We start from the raw sequence: 25,469 nt of genomic DNA on the forward strand, positions 1-25,469 counted from the left end.
ACCTTCTTTAAAAAATCCAGAAAGTATCAGCCGTTTATCAACTAAATTATTTATTTTATATTGTACACATTGGTCATTATTCAATTTATTTTTTTCCTAGGTTTTCTCCTAGGTTATATTTGTGCTTCAGTGTGCATTCTCCTTACTGCCTGTTAGTACATTGATCGCCTGTTCACAGTACACAGGAATATAGTGGGGGGGGGGGGGGGGGGACATCTAGTGGCCAAAAAGAAAAAAAGATTCCTACATACATTAAATTAAATAAATAAATGCCCCATTACCTCCCCCCTCTCCCATAGTTACCAAAATAAAACGCTTGTAAAAAAAAAAGTAACTTTTAAAAAAACACTTAAATAGTTACCTTAGGGATATTATATATCAAAGGGGTATAAGAGGCGCCCAGATAATGATAAAACTGTGTTAAAAAAAGTTAAAATAGAAGAGGTGAGGTGGCTTACCTCAATGACAACAAAGAGAGTCACACGTAGTGATGCTCAAATACCCCTTTTTAAAATTCGAGTTTGGTCGAATTCGAATAGTAAATTATTCGAGGTCAGTCGAATATTCGAGTCGAATAATTTTTACTATTCGATTCGACCTCGGACTTCGAGCTCACTATTCGAGTCGGTATTCGAGCTCACTATTCGAGCTGACTATTCGAATTGGCCTTAAATAGCTTCCAACACTTGTTTTGAGGGTGAATGATGCAAGAAACATCTTTTTTTCCAAGTAACAACAGCAAGTGATTATGTGGGGATGTTCCTTTAAAAAAAAAGGTGGAAAGAGAAGTTGTGTCCTTAATTTTGTTCAGTAGTGTTACTGTATATACTTGTTCTTCTTCTTCTTTATCTTTCTTCTTCTTCTTCTAGATCTTCTTCTTCTATATCTTCTTCTTCTTCTTCTATATTGTCTTCTTCTTCTTCTTCTTCTTCTTCTTCATCATCATCTTCTTCTTCTTCTTCTTCATCATCTTCTTCTTCTTCATCTTCTTCATCTTCTTCATCTTCTTCTTCTTCTTCATCTTCTTCATCTTCATCTTCTTCTTCTTCTTCTTCTTCTTCATCTTCATCTTCTTCTTCTTCTTCATCTTCATCTTCATCTTCTTCATCTTCTTCTTCTTCTTCTTCTTCTTCATCTTCTTCATCTTCTTCTTCTTCTTCTTCTTCATCTTCTTCTTCTTCATCTTCTTCTTCATCATCTTCTTCATCTTCTTCTTCATCTTCTTCTTCATCTTCTTCTTCATCTTCTTCTTCATCTTCATCTTCTCCTTCTCCTTCTTTTTCAATATCGTCTTCTTCTTCTTCACGTATTTCTCTTTTCAATTTTTTTTTTAAAGAAATGCAGCTATTTTTGAGCGTAACAAATAGCTGGTGGGCGCACGCATGTTGGAAGCGCCATTGTATGTGCTCCCTGGCAGTGGAAACACAAAGACAGCAGGAGGTAAATTCAGCAGCAGGAGGAGGAGGATGAGTGTGTGGCAGCAGGCAGTCAATGAGGCAGGCAGCTCGCCGTGACATAATAGCCCTGGTACCTAGCGGTGATACCAGGGCTGTAAATAAACACAACAGGAGGTCCCAGACAGCGGTCGTGCAGCCCACATTGTGTCCAATACACAACTGGGATAACACAGTTTTCAACCCGGGCACCTCAGAAAAATTAAACCTTTTTTTTTTTTTTTTAATGGTTTGTTTGGTTTTGGTTTTGCAACCAATATAGCTATTGTTTGACGTAATAGCTGGTGGCAGAGTGGCAGCAGAAGGTAATTCTGTGTACCCTGGCAGTGGGAAACACAGACAGACAGCAACAGCAGCAGGAGGAATGGAGGAGTAATGTGAGCAGCTATTGTTTGACGTAATAGCTGGTGGCAGAGTGGCAGCAGAAGGTAAATCATCTGTGTACCCTGGCAGTGGGAAACACAGACAGACAGCAGCAGCAGCAGCAGGAGGAGGTATGGAGGAGCAGTGTGAGTGTGGCAGCAGGTAGGCAGCGTGACATAATAGCCCTGGTACCTAGCGGTGATACCAGGGCTGTAAATAAACACAACAGGAGGTCCCAGACAGCGGTCGTGCAGCCCACATTGTGTCCAATACACAACTGGGACAACACAGTTTTCAACCCGGGCACCTCAGAAAAATTAAACCTTTTTTTTTTTTTTAATGGTTTGTTTGGTTTTGGTTTTGCAACCAATATAGCTATTGTTTGACGTAATAGCTGGTGGCAGAGTGGCAGCAGAAGGTAATTCTGTGTACCCTGGCAGTGGGAAACACAGACAGACAGCAACAGCAGCAGGAGGAATGGAGGAGTAGGCGAGCAGTTATTGTTTGACGTAATAGCTGGTGGCAGAGTGGCAGCAGAAGGTAAATCATCTGTGTAGTGTACCCTGGCAGTGGGAAACACAGACAGACAGCAGCAGCAGCAGCAGGAGGAGGTATGGAGGAGCAGTGTGAGTGTGGCAGCAGGTAGGCAGCGTGACATAATAGCCCTGGTACCTAGCGGTGATACCAGGGCTGTAAATAAACACAACAGGAGGTCCCAGACAGCGGTCGTGCAGCCCACATTGTGTCCAATACACAACTGGGACAACACAGTTTTCAACCCGGGCACCTCAGAAAAATTAAACCTTTTTTTTTTTTTATGGTTTTTTGGTTTTTGGTTTTACAACCAATATAGCTATTGTTTGACGTAATAGCTGGTGGCAGAGTGGCAGCAGAAGAAGGTAATTCTGTGTACCCTGGCAGTGGGAAACACAGACAGACAGCAGCAGCAGGAGGAGGAATGGAGGAGTAGGCGAGCAGCTATTGTTTGACGTAATAGCTGGTGGCAGAGTGGCAGCAGAAGGTAAATCATCTGTGTACCCTGGCAGTGGGAAACACAGACAGACAGCAGCAGCAGGAGGAGGAATGGAGGAGTAGGCGAGCAGCTATTGTTTGACGTAATAGCTGGTGGCAGAGTGGCAGCAGAAGGTAAATCATCTGTGTACCCTGGCAGTGGGAAACACAGACAGACAGCAGCAGCAGGAGGAGGAATGGAGGAGTAGGCAAGCAGCTATTGTTTGACGTAATAGCTGGTGGCAGAGTGGCAGCAGAAGGTAAATCATCTGTGTACCCTGGCAGTGGGAAACACAGACAGACAGCAGCAGCAGCAGCAGGAGGAGGTATGGAGGAGCAGTGTGAGTGTGGCAGCAGGTAGGCAGCGTGACATAATAGCCCTGGTACCTAGCGGTGATACCAGGGCTGTAAATAAACACAACAGGAGGTCCCAGACAGCGGTCGTGCAGCCCACATTGTGTCCAATACACAACTGGAACAACACAGTTTTCAACCCGGGCACCTCAGAAAAATTAAACCTTTTTTTTTTTTAATGGTTTGTTTGGTTTTGGTTTTGCAACCAATATAGCTATTGTTTGACGTAATAGCTGGTGGCAGAGTGGCAGCAGAAGAAGGTAATTCTGTGTACCCTGGCAGTGGGAAACACAGACAGACAGCAGAAGGGCAGTACACAGCAGCCCACTGTAGGTGTAAAATGTGTGGCTGCAGGCGACGTAATAGTCAAAGTGAACCAGGCTGGCTTAGTGAGCAGGAGCCAGGAGGTGGTAAAGGGTGGTAAGGCACATTAACGATGGTTCCGGCAGCCAGTTCATGTCCCCCTCTCGCCGACAACAGGGGCCAGGAACTCGCCTTCCACCCACGCCTGGTTCATCTTGAGAAACGTCAGTCTGTCCACAGACTTGTGAGACAGACGTGAGCGTTTCTCGGTGACCACGCCACCAGCTGCACTGAAGCAGCGCTCGGACAGCACGCTGGAAGGGGGGCAGGACAGCACTTCCAGGGCGTACTGCGCCAGCTCGCTCCAGATCTCCATGCGCTTGACCCAATACTCCATGGGGTCAACAGGGGCATCGCTGTCAAGCCCGCTGTACGACCCCATGTAGTCAGCCACCATGCGGGTCAGGCGCTGGCTGTGACCGGAGGAGGATGCTGCTGCATGCATCTCCTCTCTAGTCACTGCTGCCGGAGCCTCTACAGTCCTGTAGAGCTCGTGGCTGAGAGACAGCAGGTCTGTGGGGCGCTTGCTGCTGCTGGATGCAGGCACCTGCTGCTGCCTCTGTGCTGGCTGCTGGACAGTGGGGGTGGAAGGCTGGGGGAAGGCTTCCTCCAAGCGCTCAACAAGGGCCTGCTGCAAGCTCCTTATTTGTTGCGCTGGGTCTCCTCCTGCAGGCAGCAGGAACTGGCTCAACTTCCCCTTGAGGCGTGGGTCCAACATCATGCTGATCCAGATGTCCTCCCTCTGCTTCATCTGGATCACCCTGGGGTCCCTGCGCAGGCACGTCAGCATGTGCGCTGCCATTGGGAAGAGGCGGGCCACGTCTGCTGGCACATCGACGTCAGTGCTGTCCTCATCCTCCTCCTCTGCCGCCTCATCCTCTCTCCACCCCCGCACCAACTCAGCTGCGCTGTGCTGATCCCCCTCATCAGCAGCCAGGTCAGGGACCTCCACCAAGTCCTCCTCCTCCTCCCCCTCAGAGGTGGACTGCGCAGCTGGTTGCCGCTCCTGCTGGTCCAAGGCTGCCGCTCCCTGTTCCAGCAAAGCATCGAGGGCCCTGTTCAGCAGAGAAACCAGGGGCACCCACTCGCAGACCATAGCATGGTCCCTGCTCACCATGTTTGTGGCCTGCAGGAAGGGAGCCAGCACTAAGCACACCTGCTGCATGTGCCTCCAGTCATCATCGGGGACGATGGACGGGATGTTGCTGGTCTTGTCCCTTCTCTGAGCTGCGGAAACAGTGGCCAGGGCAAGGTACTGTTTGACAGCGTGCCTCTGTTCAACCAGACGCTCCAACATCGCCAGGGTGGAGTTCCAGCGAGTCGGAACGTCAAGGATCAGCCGATGGCGTGGCAGATCCAGCTCCTTTTGCACGTCTTCCAGGCTCGCACAGGCTGCAGCCGATCGCCGGAAGTGACGCACAACATTCCTTGCCGTTTCCAGCAGTTCGCCCATCCCCTGGTAGGTGCGCAGGAACTTCTGCACCACCAGGTTCAGCACGTGGGCAAGACAGGGGATGTGGGTCAGGTTTCCCCTGTCTATTGCGGCAACCAGATTGGCCCCATTGTCGGCCACCACCTCTCCGACTCTGAGGCCTCTGGGGGTCAGCCAAATCCTCTCCTGCTCCTGGAGTTTGGCCAACACATGGGTTGCCGTCAGCTTGGTCTTCCCAAGGCTGACCAAGTGCAGCAGCGCTTGGCAGTGGCGGGCCTTCACGCTGCTGCTGAGGCGGGGGGTTTGGCCAGGTGTGCCGGAGGATGGCAGAGGATCGGAGGAACCTGCTGCAGTTCCCCTGACCCTGCGGGGTGGCACCACCCACTGTGTTGCTGCTGCTGCTGTGCCCGCTGCTGCTCTCCCATCCTCACCCCCTTCCACCAAGCTGACCCAGTGGACAGTGAAGGACAGGTAGCGGCCTGTCCCGAAGCGGCTGCTCCAGGAGTCCATGGTGACGTGGACCCTTTCACCAACCGCGTGCTCCAGCCCTCGCTCCACATTGGCCATCACAAAGCGGTGCAGTGCAGGAATGGCCTTGCGGGCAAAGAAGTGTCTGCTGGGGAGCTGCCAGTCTGGGGCTGCGCAAGCAAGCAGCGCACGAATGTCGCTCCCCTCCTGCACGAGCGTGTACGGCAGGAGTTGGGAGCACATGGCCCGTGCCAGCAAGCCGTTCAGCTGCCGCACGCGACGGCTGCTGGGAGGCAGAGCCCTAACCACCCCCTGGAAGGACTCGCTCAAAAGGCTCTGGCGTGGCCTTTTGCTGACACGGGAATCAGCAGACACAGCAGAGGAGGCCACTGAGGACTGGCTGCCAGAACAGGCCTCAGTGTCGGCGGCAGGAGTTGCAGAGGGGGGAGGAGCAGTGCGTTTCCGCACTCCTGCTGGTGCTGCTGGAGGAGCAGGAGGGCGGGTGGCTGCTGTTGCTGCTGCTGAAGGCTGTGCAGTGATGGGTGTGGTGCCACTGCCAGCAGCAGATGCCTTCAGCCTCTGGAACTCCTCATGCTGGTGGAAATGTTTAGCCGCAAGGTGGTTGATGAGCGAGCTGGTGCTGAACTTTAAGGGGTCTGCACCTCTGCTCAACTTCCGCTGACAGTGGTTGCAAGTGGCGTACTTGCTGTACACAGTGGGCATGGTGAAAAACCGCCAGATTGGTGACAGAAACTTCCCCCTACGGCATGGAAGCGCTGCTGCCTGTCTCCCTGTGGTGGTTGGGGGGGGGGGCTTGGGTGCGGCTGGTGGTGGTACTGGCTGCTGCTGCTGCTGCTGAGCCTGAGACACCAGCAGGCTGTGGGACGCTGCCAATGCTTGCAATGATGCGCCTCCTTGCAAGGCCCACAAGCGCATCCTCCTCCTCAGAGCTGCTGAGGACGACATCCCCTGGAGGTGGTGGCACCCAGTCTCTGTCTGTCACCGGGTCATCATCATCCTCCCCCTCCTGAAACATGTCCTGCTGGGATGAGGACCCCCCAAACTCCTCTCCTGATGCATGGATGGGCTGCTTGACTGTCGCCACAGTCTTGCTGTCCAATCCCTCATCCCCCAAAGTGCCCATCAGCATCTCCTCCTCAAGATCGCCAACAACAGCAGACAATTTACTCATGATGCCTGGGGTCAAAAGACTGCTGAATGACAGGTCGGCGAGTGACGGTGAACTGGCCTCCTCCCCAGACCCTGCTGGGCGGCTGCTGCGAACAGGGGTGGTGGTGGTGGTGAGGGTGGAGGCCTCGGATGCAGAGCTGATGGCGGGCTGCTCATCCTCCGTCATGAGTTGCACCACAGTGTCTGCATCCTTTTCCTCAATGGGACGTTTCCGACCCGGCTGGAGGAAAATGGGAGCAGGTGCTACACGCTGCTGCTGCTGTGTCTCTGCAGCGTGAGTTGCAGATGCTCCTGCTGGGCGGCGCCCAAGGCGTCCACGGCCAGTGGCTATGGGAGGAATGTTAGCCACTGACGCTGCTGCTGCTGCTGCGGAACTGTGCATGGCGGCGCGCCCGCGGCCGCGGCTTGCCACAATGCTGCTCCCTCTCCTCCTGATTCCCTTGCTGCCCTTCCCCTTGCCCAAACCGCGCTGGCTGCCACTTCCAGACATCTTCAATGTTTTGGGCGTATAGACAAAAGTTTTTTAAAAGGGCGGGTGAAAAGTGGGGTACTTTAATGGAGTGGGTTGGTTGGTGAGGTGACTGAGTGAGTGTCCCTTAGTACAGTAAGTAAGTAGTAACAGTCAGGAAGTACAACTAGCAGTTACAATAATCAGTAGTAATCACAAGTAAATTTAGTGTGTGTACACTCAGACAGTGAGTGCACGCACGCAGGAGCTAGTAGCCTATGAACACAGTGACTGAGTGTCCTAGACTCCTAGTACAGTAAGAGTAAGTAGTAACAGTAAGTAGAACTAACTAATTACAATAATCAATCAGCGATCAGAAGGAAATGGAGTGTGGGTGTGTGTACACTCAGACAGTGAGTGCACGCACGCAGGAGCTAGTAGCCTATGAACACAGTGACTGAGTGTCCTAGACTCCTAGTACAGTAAGAGTAAGTAGTAACAGTAAGTAGAACTAACTAATTACAATAATCAATCAGCGATCAGAAGGAAATGGAGTGTGGGTGTGTGTACACTCAGACAGTGAGTGCACGCACGCAGGAGCTAGTAGCCTATGAACACAGTGACTGAGTGTCCTAGACTCCTAGTACAGTAAGAGTAAGTAGTAACAGTAAGTAGAACTAACTAATTACAATAATCAATCAGCGATCAGAAGGAAATGGAGTGTGGGTGTGTGTACACTCAGACAGTGAGTGCACGCACGCAGGAGCTAGTAGCCTATGAACACAGTGACTGAGTGTCCTAGACTCCTAGTACAGTAAGAGTAAGTAGTAACAGTAAGTAGAACTAACTAATTACAATAATCAATCAGCGATCAGAAGGAAATGGAGTGTGGGTGTGTGTACACTCAGACAGTGAGTGCACGCACGCAGGAGCTAGTAGCCTATGAACACAGTGACTGAGTGTCCTAGACTCCTAGTACAGTAAGAGTAAGTAGTAACAGTAAGTAGAACTAACTAATTACAATAATCAATCAGCGATCAGAAGGAAATGGAGTGTGGGTGTGTGTACACTCAGACAGTGAGTGCACGCACGCAGGAGCTAGTAGCCTATGAACACAGTGACTGAGTGTCCTAGACTCCTAGTACAGTAAGAGTAAGTAGTAACAGTAAGTAGAACTAACTAATTACAATAATCAATCAGCGATCAGAAGAAAATGGAGTGTGGGTGTGTGTACACTCAGACAGTGAGTGCACGCACGCAGGAGCTAGTAGCCTATGAACACAGTGACTGAGTGTCCTAGACTCCTAGTACAGTAAGAGTAAGTAGTAACAGTAAGTAGAACTAACTAATTACAATAATCAATCAGCGATCAGAAGGAAATGGAGTGTGGGTGTGTGTACACTCAGACAGTGAGTGCACGCACGCAGGAGCTAGTAGCCTATGAACACAGTGACTGAGTGTCCTAGACTCCTAGTACAGTAAGAGTAAGTAGTAACAGTAAGTAGAACTAACTAATTACAATAATCAATCAGCGATCAGAAGGAAATGGAGTGTGGGTGTGTGTACACTCAGACAGTGAGTGCACGCACGCAGGAGCTAGTAGCCTATGAACACAGTGACTGAGTGTCCTAGACTCCTAGTACAGTAAGAGTAAGTAGTAACAGTAAGTAGAACTAACTAATTACAATAATCAATCAGCGATCAGAAGGAAATGGAGTGTGGGTGGTGTGTGTACACTCAGACAGTGAGTGCACGCACGCAGGAGCTAGTAGCCTATGAACACAGTGACTGAGTGTCCTAGACTCCTAGTACAGTAAGAGTAAGTAGTACCAGGAAGTAGAACTAACTAATTACAATAATCAATCAGCGATCAGAAGGAAATGGTGTGGGTGGTGTGTGTACACTCAGACAGTGAGTGCACGCACGCAGGAGCTAGTAGCCTATGGACAGTGACTGAGTGTCCTAGACTCCTAGTACAGTAAGAGTAAGTAGTAACAGTAAGTACAACTAACTAATTACGATAATCAATCAGCGATCAGAAGGAAATGGAGTGTGGGTGTGTGCACACTCAGACAGTGAGTGCACGCACGCAGGAGCTAGTAGCCTATGGACAGTGACTGAGTGTCCTAGACTCCTAGTACAGTAAGAGTAAGTAGTAACAGTAAGTACAACTAACTAATTACGATAATCAATCAGCGATCAGAAGGAAATAGAGTGTGTGTTGTGTGTGTACACTCAGACAGTGAGTGCAGTGCGCACACGCAGGAGCTAGTAGCCTATATGAACAGTGACAGTGAGTGTCCCTACGGGTACAGTAAGAGTAAGTAGTAAGTAAGTACAACTAACTAACAATAATCTATCAGTAATCAGAAGGAAATAGAGTGTGTGTACACACAGACAGTGAGTGAGTGCACACACGCAGGAGCTAGCTAGTAGCCTATAAACAGTGACAGTCAGTGAGTGTCATACTCCTAGTACAGTATAACTACAATACTATTAGTAAAGGACAGCAGAAATACTGGTATAGATGAGAGAAATAAACAGAGGACAGCTGCCCACAGAGGCAAGGCCCCCCTGAGGCCTAAACCTGTAAGCTTGCAGCAGCTGCCTGTCTCTAATGTAACACACAAGCTACTAACTAAAATACAATGTCTAAATAACTAACAACAATATAGGTGTGTATAGGAGGTGTATGTGAGCAAAAACGCTAGGTAAATGACCACAATAGAGCTCTTGCTAAGCCAAAGCACAAAGGAGCAACTCTCTCTCTGTACAAGTCTCAGGCAAGCACGGAGAAACGGAACATGGCGGCCGCTATTTATAGGGTAGGGGCTGGCCAGGGTCCCCCTCTGTGATTGGCTGCCGTCAGAGGGCCTGGGAGCCCTCTGATTGGCTCTAAGGACATCAATCTGGGCTATGACGCTATTCGAGCTCGGTACCAAGCTCGAATAGCGCCGGGTTGCTCGAATAGCTCGAATAGTGAATGGGCTATTCGAGTGTACTCGGATAGCCCATTCGAATAGCTCCAGCTATTCGGAGCTCGAATACCGAGCTCGAATAGCTGAAAAAGAGCTCGAATATTCGAGCTACTCGAATATTCGAGCTCTGCTGAGCACCACTGGTCACACGTGATGGTGGAAAGGAGGGAGGCGACAACACTGGGTGCTATTGGGTTGAGAGGGATGAACAATGGGTGCTGGTGGGGTAGGTGAGAGGAAGAAACATTGGGTGCTGGTGGGGTGAGTGGGAGGGAGAAACATTTGGTGGGATGGATGGGAGAGAGAAACATTGGGTGATGGTGGGGTGGGAGGGAGAAACACTGGGTACTGGTGGGGTGGGAGGGAGGAAGAAACCCTGGGTGCTGGTGGGGTCTTTACAGGGAGAAGCACTGGGTGCAGATGGGGTGGGAGGGAGAACCACTGGGTGCTGGTGGGATGTGAGAAAGGGAGGGATAAACACTGGGTGCTGGTGGGGTGGGTTGGAGGGTCACTGGGTGCGGAAGGAGGGATTAACAGTGACACACTGCTTGTGGCTCACAAGGAATTTTATTGATCAAGTGTGAAAATATCATCTAGTCATGTTACCAACTGTAACGCAGAGAAGCTCACACTCTAAAAAAAGATATATCCCGTCTACAGCAATATATACAATGGGATGCGAAAGTTTGAGCGACCTTGTTAATAGTCATGATTTTCCTGTATAAATCGTTGGTTGTTACAATAAAAAATGTCAGTTAAATATATCATATAGGATACACACACAGTGATATTTGAGAAGTGAAATGAAGTTTATTAGATTTACAGAAAGTCCGCAATAATGGTTTAAATAAAATTAGGCAGGTGCATAAATTGCACTGGCCCTGTTGTCATTTTATTGATTTCAAAACCTTTAGAACTAATTTTTGGAACTCAAATTGGCTTGGTAAGCTCAGTGAACCCTGACCTACATACACAGGTGAATCCAATTATGAGAAAGAGTATTTAAGGGGGTCAATTGTAAGTTTTCTTCCTCTTTTAATTTTCTCTGAAGAATAGCAACATGGGGGGTCTCAAAACAACTCTCAAATGACCTGAAGACAAAGATTGTTCACCATCATGGTTTAGGGGAGGGATACAGAAAGCTGTCTAAGAGATTTCAGCTGTCTGTTTCCACAGTTAGGAATAGGAACACATTGAGGAAATGGAAGACCACAGGCTCAGCTCAAGTTAAGGCTCAAAGTGGCAGACCAAGAAAAATCTTGCATAGACAGAAAAGACGAATTGTGAGAACAGTCAGAGTCAACCCACAGACCAGCACCAAAGACTTACAGCATCATCTTGCTGCAGATGGAGTCACTGTGCATTGTTCAACCATTTGGCGCACTTTACACAAGGAGATGCTGTATGCGAGAGTGATGCAGAGGAAGCCAAAGCCGCTTGAGGAATGCTAAAGCAAGTTTGGACAAGCCAGCTTCATTTTAGAATAAGGTACTGTGGACTGATGAAACTAAAATTGAGTTATTTGGGCATAACAAGGGGTGTTATGCATGGAGGAAAAACAACACAGCATTCCAAGAAAAAAACCTGCTACCTACAGTAAATATGGTGGTAGTTCCATCACGCTGTGGGGCTGTGTGGCCAGTGCAGGGACTGGAAATCTTGTCAGAGTTGAGGGACTCATGGATTCCACTCAGTATCAGCAGATTCTGGAGACCAATGTCCAGGAATCAGTGACAAAGCTGAAGATGCGCCCGGGCTGGGTCTTTCAACAAGACAACGACCCAAAACACTGCTCTAAATCCACTACGTCATTAATGCAGAGGAACAAGTACAAAATTCTGGAATGGCCATCTCATTCCCCAGACCTGAATATAATTGAAAATCTGTGGTGTGAGTTAAAGAGAGCTGTCCATGCTCGGAAGCCATCAAACCTGAATGAACTAGAGATGTTTTGTACAGAGGAATGGTCCAAAATACCTTCAACCAGAATCCAGACTCTCATTGGAAACTACAGGAGGCGTTTAGAGGCTGTAATTTCTGCAAAAGGAGGATCTACTAAATATTGATTTCATTTCTTTTTTGTGGTGCCAAAATTTATGCACTTGCCTAATTTTGTTTAAACAATTATTGCACACTTTCTGTAAATCCAATAAACTTCATGTCACTTCTCAAATATCACTGTGTGTGTGTGTCTCCTATATGATATATTTAACTGACATTTTTGTTTATCATAACAACCAACTATTTATACAGCAAAATCATGACGATTAACATGGTCGCCCAAACTTTCGCATCCCACTGTAGTTGCATAGTTATTGGGTTGAATAAAGGTATATGTCCATCGAGTTCAACCAGAAAGTATTATTATTAATTTATATAGCGCCAGCTTCTTCTGTACAAGAGTATCCAGGGTATAACGATACAAAATAAATAATACAACAGTTAATAGAAGACAGAGGTGGATTACAGCTGATGCAGTGAACAAATCAACTACATATTTTTACACAGGGGTGGGAGATATGCATACACATTACACCATTTTGTGAGATAAAAGGGGAGGAGAGCCCTTGTCAAAGGGTCTTACAGTCTTGTACCTGGTACACATGATTTCCTGCCAGATTTACTGCCAGATTAACTATTTCCAACATGTCTGATCTGATTTCTGATTGATTTTCTGATCGATTTTTCATTTACTTCTATGGAAAATCGATTGGAAATCAGACACTTTGGAAATAGTCAATCTGGCAGTAAATCTGCCAGAAAATCTCATTGTGTGTACCAAGGGATAAGGGATAGGACAGTGGGTAATGGGAAGCTGTTAAGGTGGTAGAAATGGTGGTAAGTGGGCAAGTGTCCTAGATAGGAGAGTATGTTTGCCTGAAGAGGTGAGTTTTCAGATGATTGTTTCTAAAAAAAAGTACGTGTGGGTGAGGGGCGTGTACATGTGGGGCGTATGTGTTGAGGCAGAGTGTTCCAGAGGAGGAGAGAGGATCGAGAGAAGTCTTGTTAGCGGGAGTGAGAAAAGGTGACCAGAGAAGAAGACAGGAGGCTATTGTTAGCAGAGCAGAAATTGCATGTAGGATGGTAAATAAAAATATATATAATAAAAATGTATAAAAATGAATGATGGTGCAAAAATCAGTCCTAAAGATAGGGCTTCAACCTTGTACGTAGGGAAATGATTAGAGTGAGTAATGGCTTACAACTGTAGTTTGGTGAACGTGAAGTGAAAAGCATATGGAGGTTACCGTATTTATTTTCTTTTCAAACAATACCAGTTGCCTGATGCTGATTTTCATGACCTAAGTAGTAGCTGAATTACACACCTAAAACAGGTTTGGCTAAACCAGTTACACTTCAGTCATAGGACCTGATCTGCATGCTTGTTCAGGGTTTATGGCAAAAAAGTACTAGAGGCAGATTACCAGTAATGAAAGGCTGGCAACTTGCATTGTTTAAAAAGAAATAAATATGTCAGCTTCCATATTACTCTCACTCCAGGTGTGTGATGTAAGTCATTTGTTTGCTTAAGATTCTCTTCCATTTTAGGAGCACTACCTTCAATATGATATTAAGTATTATGATCGCTTCTGCAGCATGTACTGCTGGCTGCAGAGGTACTGCAGCCAAGCAGTTCTGGTTCTTTTACATGCAGTTGCTAGCATAGTTCTGCATTCATTGCTTGTGATAGTCTGTCAGCTGGGGAATGGTAGTCAAGCCAGCCTGCTTGTGACTGATAACCCTTCACCTGTGTGGAGATTTGCATCTCTGCTCTCATTGGATGACTTCAGTATAAAGGTTTGCTTCCTGCAGGCGTGCTCAGCCCATCATAGTTTTCAGCTTTAGCTCGGTCTAAGCTGTGACTGGGTCTTTTGATACTGTGAAACATATTCCTTGTCTTGTTACATTCTAGTTCAGTTATCCTGTGTAGCTATGTTATATATGTCCCACAGGGACATATATACATCCTCCTTCTAGTATAGAGATTTTGTATTACCTAGCCTTGTTCGCTGTATTGTTCCTGATTCTAGTCAGTATTTCTTGCTTATGTTATATATATTGGTTCATCGCCAATATATACATATTCTAGTCAGCGTTTGTTATTTTCCTTTTATTCGTGCTACGGTGATATATCAGTGCCACTGATATACACGTACTCGAACTGTTGGTATTCTGTGTCTAGCTAGTCAATTTTCAGCACGTTTCGGTAGGTTGCGCTTATCCTGATCACCCGTGCTTAGCTAGCTCTGTCCTGTTTTTGCGAAGTAGGCCATCATTATTGGTTCACGATTGGCTACCTCGTTTCAGTCTGTCCTATTTATGAGCGCTTGCTGTCACTGAGTCAGTGACTAGTTTAGCAAGCGTTCATTCTGTCAGCCTCTGCCCTCCTAGTCCTGTCCTTGCGAGGTAGCCATTGCTGCGGTTGCTATTGGCTACCTCACTCCAGTCTGTCCTATATCTGTCTTTATGTTTGTTATTGCAGGAGCAGCGCAACATCGCACTGCGCTGCCATTGCATATTATCCTAAGTCCAGAGCTGTAGTCGCTCTGGACAGCCTGTGTAGCCTCTCCCATTATCCATTTCATAGCTTAATTGTGCTGGGTGGTCAGACAATATGCCCCCCCAGCATTACATTAACCCTCCTGGCGGTTTGGCAAAATCCGCCAGGGGGCAGCAAATACGTTTTTTTAAAAAAAAAATTTTTTTCATGTAGCGAGACGAGGTCTCGCTACATGATAGCTGCTGCTCAGCGGCATCCCCCCAGCCCCTCCGATCGCCGCCGGTGATCGGAGATCAGGAGATCCCGTTCAAAGAACGGGATCTCCTGGAGGGCTTCCCCCGTCGCCATGGCGACGGGGCGGGATGACGTTACCGACGTCATCGACGTCGTGACGTCAAAGGGGACTCCGATCCACCCCACGGCGCTGCCTGGCAGTGATTGGCCAGGCAGCGCACGGGGTCTGGGGGGGGGCGGCTGCGGCGACGCGTATAGCGGCGGATCGGCGGGTAGCGGCGGCGATCGGGCACTGCACGCAGCTAGCAAAGTGCTAGCTGCATGCAGCAAAAAAAAATTATGCAAATCGGCCCAGCGGGGCCTGAGCGGTGCCTCCCGGCAGCATAGCCCGTGCTCAGCACGGGCTTACCGCCAGGGAGGTTAAGAAAGTGAAATGTCTAAACTAATAGCTTTATTACTGTTACAGGGATTGTCAGAAGACTCCCACCAATACATCTCCAGATGGAAAATGTACTCAGTCCACAACACCTCCTTTGTGTAACTTGAAATCTACTGCAGGCAGTGTGGAGAAATCTGTGGATGCTGATGAGGGTGACCCAGTGGATATGTCCTCCTTCTCAAAAACATCTACAATCAATCAAACATCTATCCACAACAGAGAAGCCCCTTCAACCTTAGTAGATATTCTTGAAGGAAATTTCCAACACTACGAAGATGACTGGTCAACAGACAGAGATTTTGAAATCTCCCTTCTAGAACGGTTTGTAACATCTTCTTCAATATGTTTACATGCATTATATGGTAATTTCACCTAATAGGATTTTGCCTGTAGTCAAAAGTGTCAAAATCAGCCCAAGGGTGACAAAGAACAGATGCATAGGAAAAAAAGAAGCCTCAAATACAAATTACTCATCAGGTTATCACACAATCTTCATAAGAGGTTAACTGGTTTCTTTGTAGTAATATTTTTTATAATTTTAATATTTTAATCATTTTATTTCTAAGCGTGTTTTGCTGTGCTTCATCATGTAGCCTTCTGCAAAACTTTTTCTGAGGTCTATTGCAGTATTCATTTTTTTTTTGCCTGTTTTTGTAACTCATACTGGTGCAGCAACACATTTAACCAGACAAAGCTAATTATGATTACGGTCACATAAACTGTAACCAGAAATATAAAAATTAAAAGCTAAGACCTCCCACAAAAAAATAAAAGGGGGAGGCTTGCTATATCATATGCCCAACTTTGAGTTCAATATCGGGAATTCTCAATACAGTGGTACAAGGAGTGAAAAGTCAGGACAACTATTTAAAAATAATGAATTTATTATAAATACATGAATATATCAGAACAATTGCAAATTGAATTTCTGAATCATATAAAATTCAAAAAATACTTTTTGATATGAGCTGATTACACAACTTCAGATTAAAATTGACCACAGATGTTAATGACTACGACCAAGATATCATACATTTTACCTTACTGCAAGGCTTGATTATAATGCAAAGTCTATCTTGAAGACAAAGGCCTCAATTCACGGAGCATTATCAAACACTTTATCAAATGTTTGATAATTTACCTCATGGGTAAAATCTCATTTTAAATTCACTAAGGTATTATATATGTATTGAATATTTTACCGATAAAAAGTTCAACAAATATATAACACCTTAGTGAATTCAAAATGAGATTTTACCCATGAGGTAAATTATCAAACGTTTGATAAAGTGTTTGATAAACGTTTGATAATGCTCCGTGAATTGAGGCCAAAGGAAAAATATGGAGGCAGTACAGCTTGTCTAAAAACTACAATGGCTATCATTCAGAAAGGAGCTGTCGGTAAGGGGAATCGATGCGGGAAAACACCGCTGCCGGTATTTTAGACTTCTGGGTGGGCATTCATAAAAATGTATCCATGTGTGGTAGCAGTGCGGAAATTCCCCGAACTAGGCTGGCGGTAGGCAGGCGGTAGGCTTGCGGAGACACGGAAGCTGCCGAGTTGATACATTTCTCCGTGTTCCGCTCTGCTGCAGCTGCCTGGGAGGTCTGTGTGTCTCCATTCATTTACATTGTTATCGCCACATCAGAGTGAGCGGTACTTCTCGACCTCACACCGTTTGCGGTGATCTTCATGAATTAACATTTTGCTACATTTGTTTCGATAATCACCGCACAAGGCGGTGATTTATCACTCTGCTCGGTAGTGTCATTTTTTCATGCGAAAAGAGCCTTTATGAATGCTGACTTTGCCGATTGTTCGGTAAAGTCAGCTGTTTTAAGCATTTCCGCATGCGAAAATGCTTTATGAATGATAGCCAATATATAAAAGCAGGCTTACTTTTTTCAGACAAAGTAGGAATATGAATTTGACCTGATCTGTTCTGAGGAACTTTCATGAATCTTTATCTCCCTATTAAGTTAGGAGCTTGGACTTTAAAAACATTTACATTCATAAAAAATTTAAGGACAAAGAAACCCAAATTAAACACAGGTGTTCCCAGTTTGCAAAGCCGAGAAGGTTAGTGTTTAGGATATTCTATACAAGGTATAGAATCACTAAATATCCAAGCCCATAACTTAGTTGGCTTTAATATAATTAACATTTATAATTACCAATAATATGGAATATGGGATCCTGCCTGGCCTATGGTGTCACACCAATCTCCCCCTCTTTGGAGCTTACCAATCAATGCTTGTATGGCAGAGCACTTAGCAAGAGGCTTTTAGGTAGGAAAATGTGTGTGAGAGTCTGGGAGTCCTGTTGTTGATATTGTGAGAGAGTGTTCAGAGTGTCCGGTGTACTCTTAATTTATCCCTCTTCTCTGTCTAAAACTCCCAGGGATTAACCTCTATCCAACTGGAAATGATGGGTGTATTCTTTCCGGTTAAATTATCATCGGGTCATCAAATATTCCAATAAATATTAACTAGTTAAACCATAATTCCCTTGGCGTCAGGGGCACCATCACATATTTTGGGGCCCCTCACACATCATCAGGCCTGGGACCCCCCTCCCTGGGCCACCCACTGGTTGCTGTGCCTGCCCACTAGCCACCCCACCACCGTGTCCGTGCGAGAAGTGCAATGTTGCGAAAAATGTGCATGTGTGATGGTCGGCCGACCGTGACGTCACGGATCACACTAATTCCTGCCCTACAGAGTTGGGGAAGGGCAGGCGGATGGTCTAATGCCGAGCCGGGTCATACACAGGAAATCAGGCACAGGTTAGAGGGATGAGACAAGAGAATGGTCTAAATACAAGCCGGGTCAAATACAGGTATCAGATACTGGTTCGGGGATGATACAAGAGAATGGTCTAAATACAAGCCGGGTCAAATACAGGTATCAGGTACTGGTTCGGGGATGAGACAAGAGAATGGTCTAAATACAAGCTGGGTCAAATACAGGTATCAACACAGGTATCAGGACTGAGTCACAGCAGCCAGGAGCTGAGGACGTTCTAGCAGCCAAGAGCAACGCTGTGACTCTGAGATCTAACACACACTTCACTCAGTAACAAAGTTCAGGAGCAAGCTCACTATAGCCTATATGCGGCAAATTACACGCTATAACAGACGTGCAGCCGCATACCGGAAACACCTTTATACCAACCCTAAGCGTCACTTCCGGTACGCCTGCCACCTGCTCGCATAGGCCGGACGCATACTCTGACGCGTATGTCTCGTCGCGTCACTTCCGTTATGCCTGCCGCCTGCTCACATAGGTTGGACGCGTACTCTGACACGTACGTCCCGTGCGTCCTCTGGAACGCACGCCCCTGCCTGCAGCCGCTGGAGGAGACGCAGTGGAGTGACAGGGGGTGACTGATGGGTGATCAGTGGGTGATTAGAGGGGAGAAAAGATGTAAATAATGCACTGGGGAGGTGATCGGGGGGGGGGGGGGGGGGGGTCTGAGGGCAATCTGAGGGTGTGGGCGGGTATTTTTATGCCCGCAAGGGGCAGATTAGGGTCTGATCTGATGAGTAGCAGTGACAGGGGGTGACGGGGTGATTGGTAGGTGATCAGGGTGTGATTAGAGGGGAGAATAGATGCAAGCAATGCACTGGCGAGGTGATCAGGGGGTGCCCGCAAGGGACAGATGAGGATCTGATATGATGGGTATGATGGGTAGCAGTGACAGGTGGTGACAGGGGGTGATTGATAGGTGATTGATGGGAGATCAGTGGGTGATTAGAGGGGAAAACAGATGTAAACAATGCACTTGGGAGGTGATCTGAGGGCGGGTATGCGGGCGATCTGAGGGTGTGGGCAGGTGATCAGGTGCCCGCAAGGGGCAGGTTTGGGTCTGATCTGATGGGTGGCAGTGACAGGTGGTGACAGGGGGTGATTGATGGGTGATTGACAGGTGATCAGTGGGTGATTACAGGGGAGAATAGATGTATACAGTACACAGGGGGGAGGGGGGGTCTGGAGAGGATCTGAGGGTTTGGGGGGTGATCAGGAGCCCCCAGGGGGCAGTTTAGGACCTAATCTATAGGATAGCGCTGACAGATAGTCACAGGGGGTGATTGATGAGTGATAAGGGGGGTGATTAGGTGCAAACAGTGGTCTGAGGGGGTAATTGGGGGGGTCTGAGGGAATTTTTCCCTGCGACTCCTGATTCTTGTTGGAGATGTGGAGCTGATGGGGGGGATATTCTCCATACATTCTGGGCATGTCCTAAAATCGTCCCTTTTTGGACCGCAGCTCACCGATGGAACTTATTTCCAGTAATAAGATCCCTTTCAACCCTGCATGTATGCTCCTACATAGCACATTTGAACCCACAAAATTGTATAAAAAATCTATAACGATTCATCTCATTAAAGGGAAGGTTCAGGGACTGTATAAAAAAAATAAAAATCCAAATCCACTTACCTGGGGCTTCCTCCAGCCCGTGGCAGGCAGGAGGTGCCCTCGGTGCCGCTCCGCAGGCTCCCGGTGGTCTCCGGTGGCGAGCCCGACCTGGCCAGGCCGGCTGCCAGGTCGGGCTTCTTCTGCGCTCCAAAGTGCATGTCACTCGTGCGCGGTGACGTCATTGGACGTCCTCCGGGCTGTACTGCGCAGGCTCAGTAGTTCTGAGCCTGCGCAGTACAGCCTGGAGGACGTCCAATGACGTCACCGCGCACGAGTGACACGCACTTTGGAGTGCAGAAGAAGCCCGACCTAGCAGCTGGCCTGGCCAGGTCGGGCTCGCCACCAGAGACCACCGGGAGCCTGCGGAGCGGCGCCGAGGGCACCTCCTGCCTGCCATGGGCTGGAGGAAGCCCCAGGTAAGTGGATTTTTATTTTTTTTATACAGTCCCTGAACCTTCCCTTTAATGCTGCTAGAGCAATGATACCCCTCAACTGGAAGTCACCCAACACGCCCTCAATCAGATCCTGGCTCAAAATAATTAAACTCACTGAACAAATGGAACACCTCATCTTACTATCACATGAAAGATCAAAGCAATACACCCTGACCTGGTCGGTCTGGTCTGATTTCCAATCCTCGGACACATACAAACAAATTATGAAGACCATATGACATGGGATTACCGGTCTCTCTTCCTTCTCTCTCTTCTATTCTCTCCTTTGTGTGGACCACCCGTAGCCTCCCCTCGCTGTTCCACTCTTAGAAAGCAAGTCAAGATGTTATTTTGATCCGCCCTGTACCTTCAGTTAACCAGCTCAGAGATTCCAAGTGTAACTTACTCTAGCTTTTGTTTACCTTTTTCAAGCTTGTTTTTGGTATCTCATGTTAAGTATGACTTGCTGGATGTCCACATTTGCTCAGGTTTTGCTTTTATGCTTTACATTCGATTGTAAACTGTACACTGTTGAGTTGTCTTCAATAAAATGTAATTGTTAAAAAAATATATCCTTTCAGCACATTTACAAGCAAAATAATCACTCAAACTAATTTGTTACTGCTTTACTTAATTTCAATATTACTTTTTGTACCTTAATTATATTATCGTTTTTTGCTCTTTGGGGGATTAAAAATGTAACATAGATAAGGTGAAAACAGATTAAAACATGTAAAGCTTTGTGAATCATGCTTATAAACTGCAAATTTCCCCCTGATAGCTCATAGCTATCCTCTAAACCCCATGTTACCAGTTCTGACCCTCTACTAACCTTCCTTTGTGTTATCTCTCCTATCCTGCCTCATCTACTCTACCAACTCACCACGCTTATCTCCAGAATGGGGTAAACTATTGTACACTCTGTTGTGAAATAATAATGGTAAAAAGGAACCCAGGTTTGGATAACTAAGTTAAAAACAGTAAAACATAGAGGGTGAGGTGGCTTACGGCAATGACGATAGTTAAATATAACAGGGTTTTTATCTAGCACAGGAAACACATTTTGTGGGTTCAAGACTGTTACCTCATGCTAATGCAAGTGCCTAAAATTATCAAATACATATAGTTCATTACTACAATACTAAAACAGCAACACTGCGTATGTGACAATTTGTATATATATAAATATATATATATATATATATATATATATATATATATATACATACAAATATATATATATATATATATATACAAATATATATATATATATATATATATATATATATATATATATATACATATATATATATATATATATATATATATATATATATATATAGTTACATAGTTACATAGTTATTTTGGCTGAAAAAAGACATACGTCCATCGAGTTCAACCAGTACAAAGTACAACTCCAGCCCGTCCCCCACATACCCCTGTTGATCCAGAGGAAGGCGAAAAAAACCCCACCAGGCATGGTCCAATTAGCCCCAAATGGGAAAAATTCCTTCCTGACTCCAGATGGCAATTAGATAAAATCCCTGGATCAACATCATTAGGCATAACCTAGTAATTGTAGCCATGGATGTCTTTCAACGCAAGGAAAGCATCTAAGCCCCCTTTAAATGCAGGTATAGAGTTTGCCATAACGACTTCCTGTGGCAATGCATTCCACATCTTAACCACTCTTACTGTAAAGAACCCTTTCCTAAATAAATGGCTAAAACGTTTTTCCTCCATGCGCAGCTCATGTCCTCTAGTCCTTTGAGAAGGCCTAGGGACAAAAAGCTCATCCGCCAAGCTATTATATTGCCCCCTAATGTATTTATACATGTTAACCACCCTGGCGTTCTGATTAAATCGCCAGGGTGGCTGCGGGAGGGTGTTTTTTAAATTAAAAAAAAACTATTTCATGCAGCCAACTGAAAGTTGGCTGCATGAAAGCCCACTAGAGGGCGCTCCGGAGGCGTTCTTCCGATCGCCTCCGGCGGCCAGAAGTAACACGGAAGGCCGCAATAAGCGGCCTTCCGTGTTTCGCTTACCTCGTCGCCATGGCGACGAGCGGAGTGACGTCATGGACGTCAGCCGACGTCCTGACGTCAGCCGCCTCCGATCCAGCCCTTAGCGCTGGCCGGAACTGTTTATTCTGGCTACGCTGGGCTCGGGCGGCTGGGGGGACCCTCTTTCGCCGCTGCACGCGGCGGATCGCCGCGCTGCAGCGGCGATCAGGCAGCACACGCGGCTGGCAAAGTGCCGGCTGCGTGTGCTGCTTTTTATTTCATTAAAATCGGCCCAGCAGGGCCTGAGCGGCAGCCTCTGGCGGTGTTGGACGAGCTGAGCTCGTCCAGACCGCTCAGCAGGTTAATTAGATCTCCTCTAAGGCGTCTTTTCTCTAGACTAAATAAACCCAGTTTATCTAACCTTTCTTGGTAAGCGAGACCTTCCATCCCACGTATCAATTTTGTAGCTCGTCTCTGCACCTGCTCTAAAACTGCAATATCTTTTTTGTAATGTGGTGCCCAGAACTGAATTCCATATTCCAGATGTGGCCTTACTAGAGAGTTAAACAGGGGCAATATTATGCTAGCATCTCGAGTTTTTATTTCCCTTTTAATGCATCCCAAAATTTTGTTCGCTTTAGCTGCAGCGGCTTGGCATTGAGTACGATTATTTAACTTGTTGTCGATGAGTACTCCTAAGTCCTTCTCCAAGTTTGATGTTCCCAACTGTATCCCATTTATTTTGTATGGTGCTAGACCATTGGTACGACCAATATATATACAGTTATATATAACTACATATATATATATATACAGTTCATTGAACAAACCTAAAACCTAAAGCAGCATATATAAAATCTGTAGTTCAAAAAAAAAATGTTGCAGTAAGACCCATATGGGCCCAAATAGGTTTCATAGAAGTAGAGACTGACATAGATAAAAGCACACGTGTTGTCGCTTCCTCAGGCAACTACAAGGCCTAAAATCATTAAACTTGCAGGATTGCGAGGGCATGGCAAGATGGCGGAGTGAAAGGATGTGCAGCGCTGAGCTCCTCCACGCTTGATCCTGATAGAAGTCGTCCTGCTGTGTGATTGTGGGACATATCTGTCAGGAACTGCTTCGGATTGCACCCAGGCTCCTCGTTATGCCTTCTAGGACCAGGAGTACCCAAGAAGGCAGCCTAAACTCAGCTTCCCAGATGGAGAGACTCATTTGCACGTGGCTCTGCCTACCCCTGTTAAACACAAGGGGCCCAAACTAATGGCGGCTGCTGACAAGGAGAGTGAAACCTCAGGCTATGAGATGCTCCTGTTGACATTTCAGAGTTGCCAGGACCATCTTACAGCAAAGATCGATCACCTCCAGGCTGGTGTGGGCTTGATTCGGCAGGACCTGGATCGCATCCACAAGCGGGTCACGAATAAAGAGCAGCGGATTTCGTCGGTAGAGGATGTGGCCTCACAGCAGACTGGGAACATGCATGATAATGGTAGAGTCTACCTCCCCTTAAACCACAGTCCACCCCACCCCCCTTTAACTCCCCATCTTAACTCTAATAAATAAGGCAGACGGACTACTAGGCATTGGATTTAATTAAGGCCATAGCAACCCCTTCTTTATTTTCCAATTAACAATATTCCAAACCATAATAACAAAGAGCTGGGGTAAAGGGGTCCGGAGGTACCAACTTCTCGAAGTCAAAACACACGTGTGACATGCAGCCTTGTACCGGCCCCCAGCTGCGCAGCTCGGCTCAGGGACAGCTGCATGCCCCAAAGTCATCTCTCCCATAGTTGCCATTATGCCACCGGATTTGTCCCGCGACAAATCACCTTTCACGATAAACCGACCTCCGGAGCCCCCTTTTTACCCCTCCGGCTGCAATGACGAACAAAGACATACCCACACAAAACAAAATAAGGGAGGGAGGGAGCTTCTTCCATCGCGCTGCAGTGACTGGATGTGCCCGACCCCCTTACTTCCGCTGTGGACATAACGACCCACCAATCTGAAACAGAGTGATGGCTCGGCCCTTAACCGACTGGTCAGTTTTTGAACAAGGTAAATAAACGACCACCGTGTCCGCAAGAACGGTAACGTGTTCCGCAAGAATGTCTCCCACTCCGTATTTATTACGACTCATTAACTCCCCTATCCTAAATGCCCCAAAAAACGCCAACACAAATGCGGCCTGAAAAAGGCCACACTCGTAGCTTGAAGAACATAGACCCGGCAGCACCTCTACCCTGCCCAGTAAATCAAACGTAACTGGGCGCCGAGATTCCCTGCGAACCACCCCCACCCGATAACCTTTTAGCACCTGCCTTACACGAAAATCTTTCGTAACATCCACGAGCCCCCTAACCTTAAACCAAAAGGCCAGAGCTGACAACTTTTTAGCCACCGCTGATGCCGCAATGCCGTCCACAAAATTCGTCCCCAGAAAATACAACAACAGACACAGCCGTTCCTCGTCCGAAGCACAACCTCCTACTTGTGTCATCAAAGCGTCCCACGCGCTCCACACCACCGTGTACGCTGCCGTCGATGACTCTGACAAGGATCGCCCGATCATACGGGACACCGCCCGAAAGGAATCCTCCACACCGTGGATGGGCAAGGTACCCTACGTTCTTCCGCTGTGGGAGCCGCAGCCCGGAATCTGTCCCACTGGAATTGAGAAAGTGCATCAGCAATAACATTGTCGACCCCAGGTAAATGCACAGCAAACAAATAAATGTTAAAACGCAAACAATCCAACACCAGCTGACGCATGAGACTAATCACTGGAGGAGAAGACGCCGAACAGTTGTTGATCGCCCCGACCACCCCCATGTTATCACAATTGATCCTGACCCGTCTGTTAGCCAACTGGTGCCCCCAAATCTGAATCGCCACTACAATGGGGCATAATTCTAACAGCACCAAATTGGAAGTAAAACCAGCCTCCACCCAGGATCTATCCCAGGGGACCACGCACCATTGCCCCGCCAAAAAGGCACCAAAACCCTGAGAGCCCGACGCGTCCGTAAACAACTCTAACTCCGCATTACTTACCGTGTCTTTCATCCAAAGGGATCTGCAATTGAAATCCGCCAGGAAGGTCAGCCACACTTGAAGGTCGGCTTTGATATCCGCTGTTAGCCGAAGGCGGTGATGTGGCGCGGATATCCCAGCGGTTGCCATTGCCAGACGCCTGCAGAATATACGCCCCATGGGCATGATCCTGCAGGCGAAGTTTAACTTACTCAGCATAGATTGCACCTCCCTCAATGCCATTTTCTTGCACCTGATTGCCTCCAAAACAGATCGCTTGAGGTCCCTAAACTTATCGACTGGCAAGCTACACTCCATAGCAACAGTGTCTATGGTAA

General features: G+C 47.1%; 1 protein-coding gene across 3 annotated transcripts in view; it reads left to right on the plus strand.

Moving 5' to 3' along the window:
- Nucleotides 1–25,469, plus strand: part of SHROOM4 (shroom family member 4) — a 517,479-nt gene that overhangs the window by 256,497 nt on the left and 235,513 nt on the right. For all 3 annotated transcript variants that reach the window (XM_068248050.1, XM_068248051.1, XM_068248052.1), the window contains exon 6: nt 15,264–15,557. In XM_068248050.1, the coding sequence (XP_068104151.1) occupies nt 15,264–15,557 (294 nt within the window). The remainder of the gene's footprint in view (nt 1–15,263; nt 15,558–25,469) is intronic.

Source organism: Hyperolius riggenbachi, chromosome 8, assembly GCF_040937935.1.
Source record: "Hyperolius riggenbachi isolate aHypRig1 chromosome 8, aHypRig1.pri, whole genome shotgun sequence".
Lineage (NCBI taxonomy): Eukaryota > Metazoa > Chordata > Amphibia > Anura > Hyperoliidae > Hyperolius > Hyperolius riggenbachi.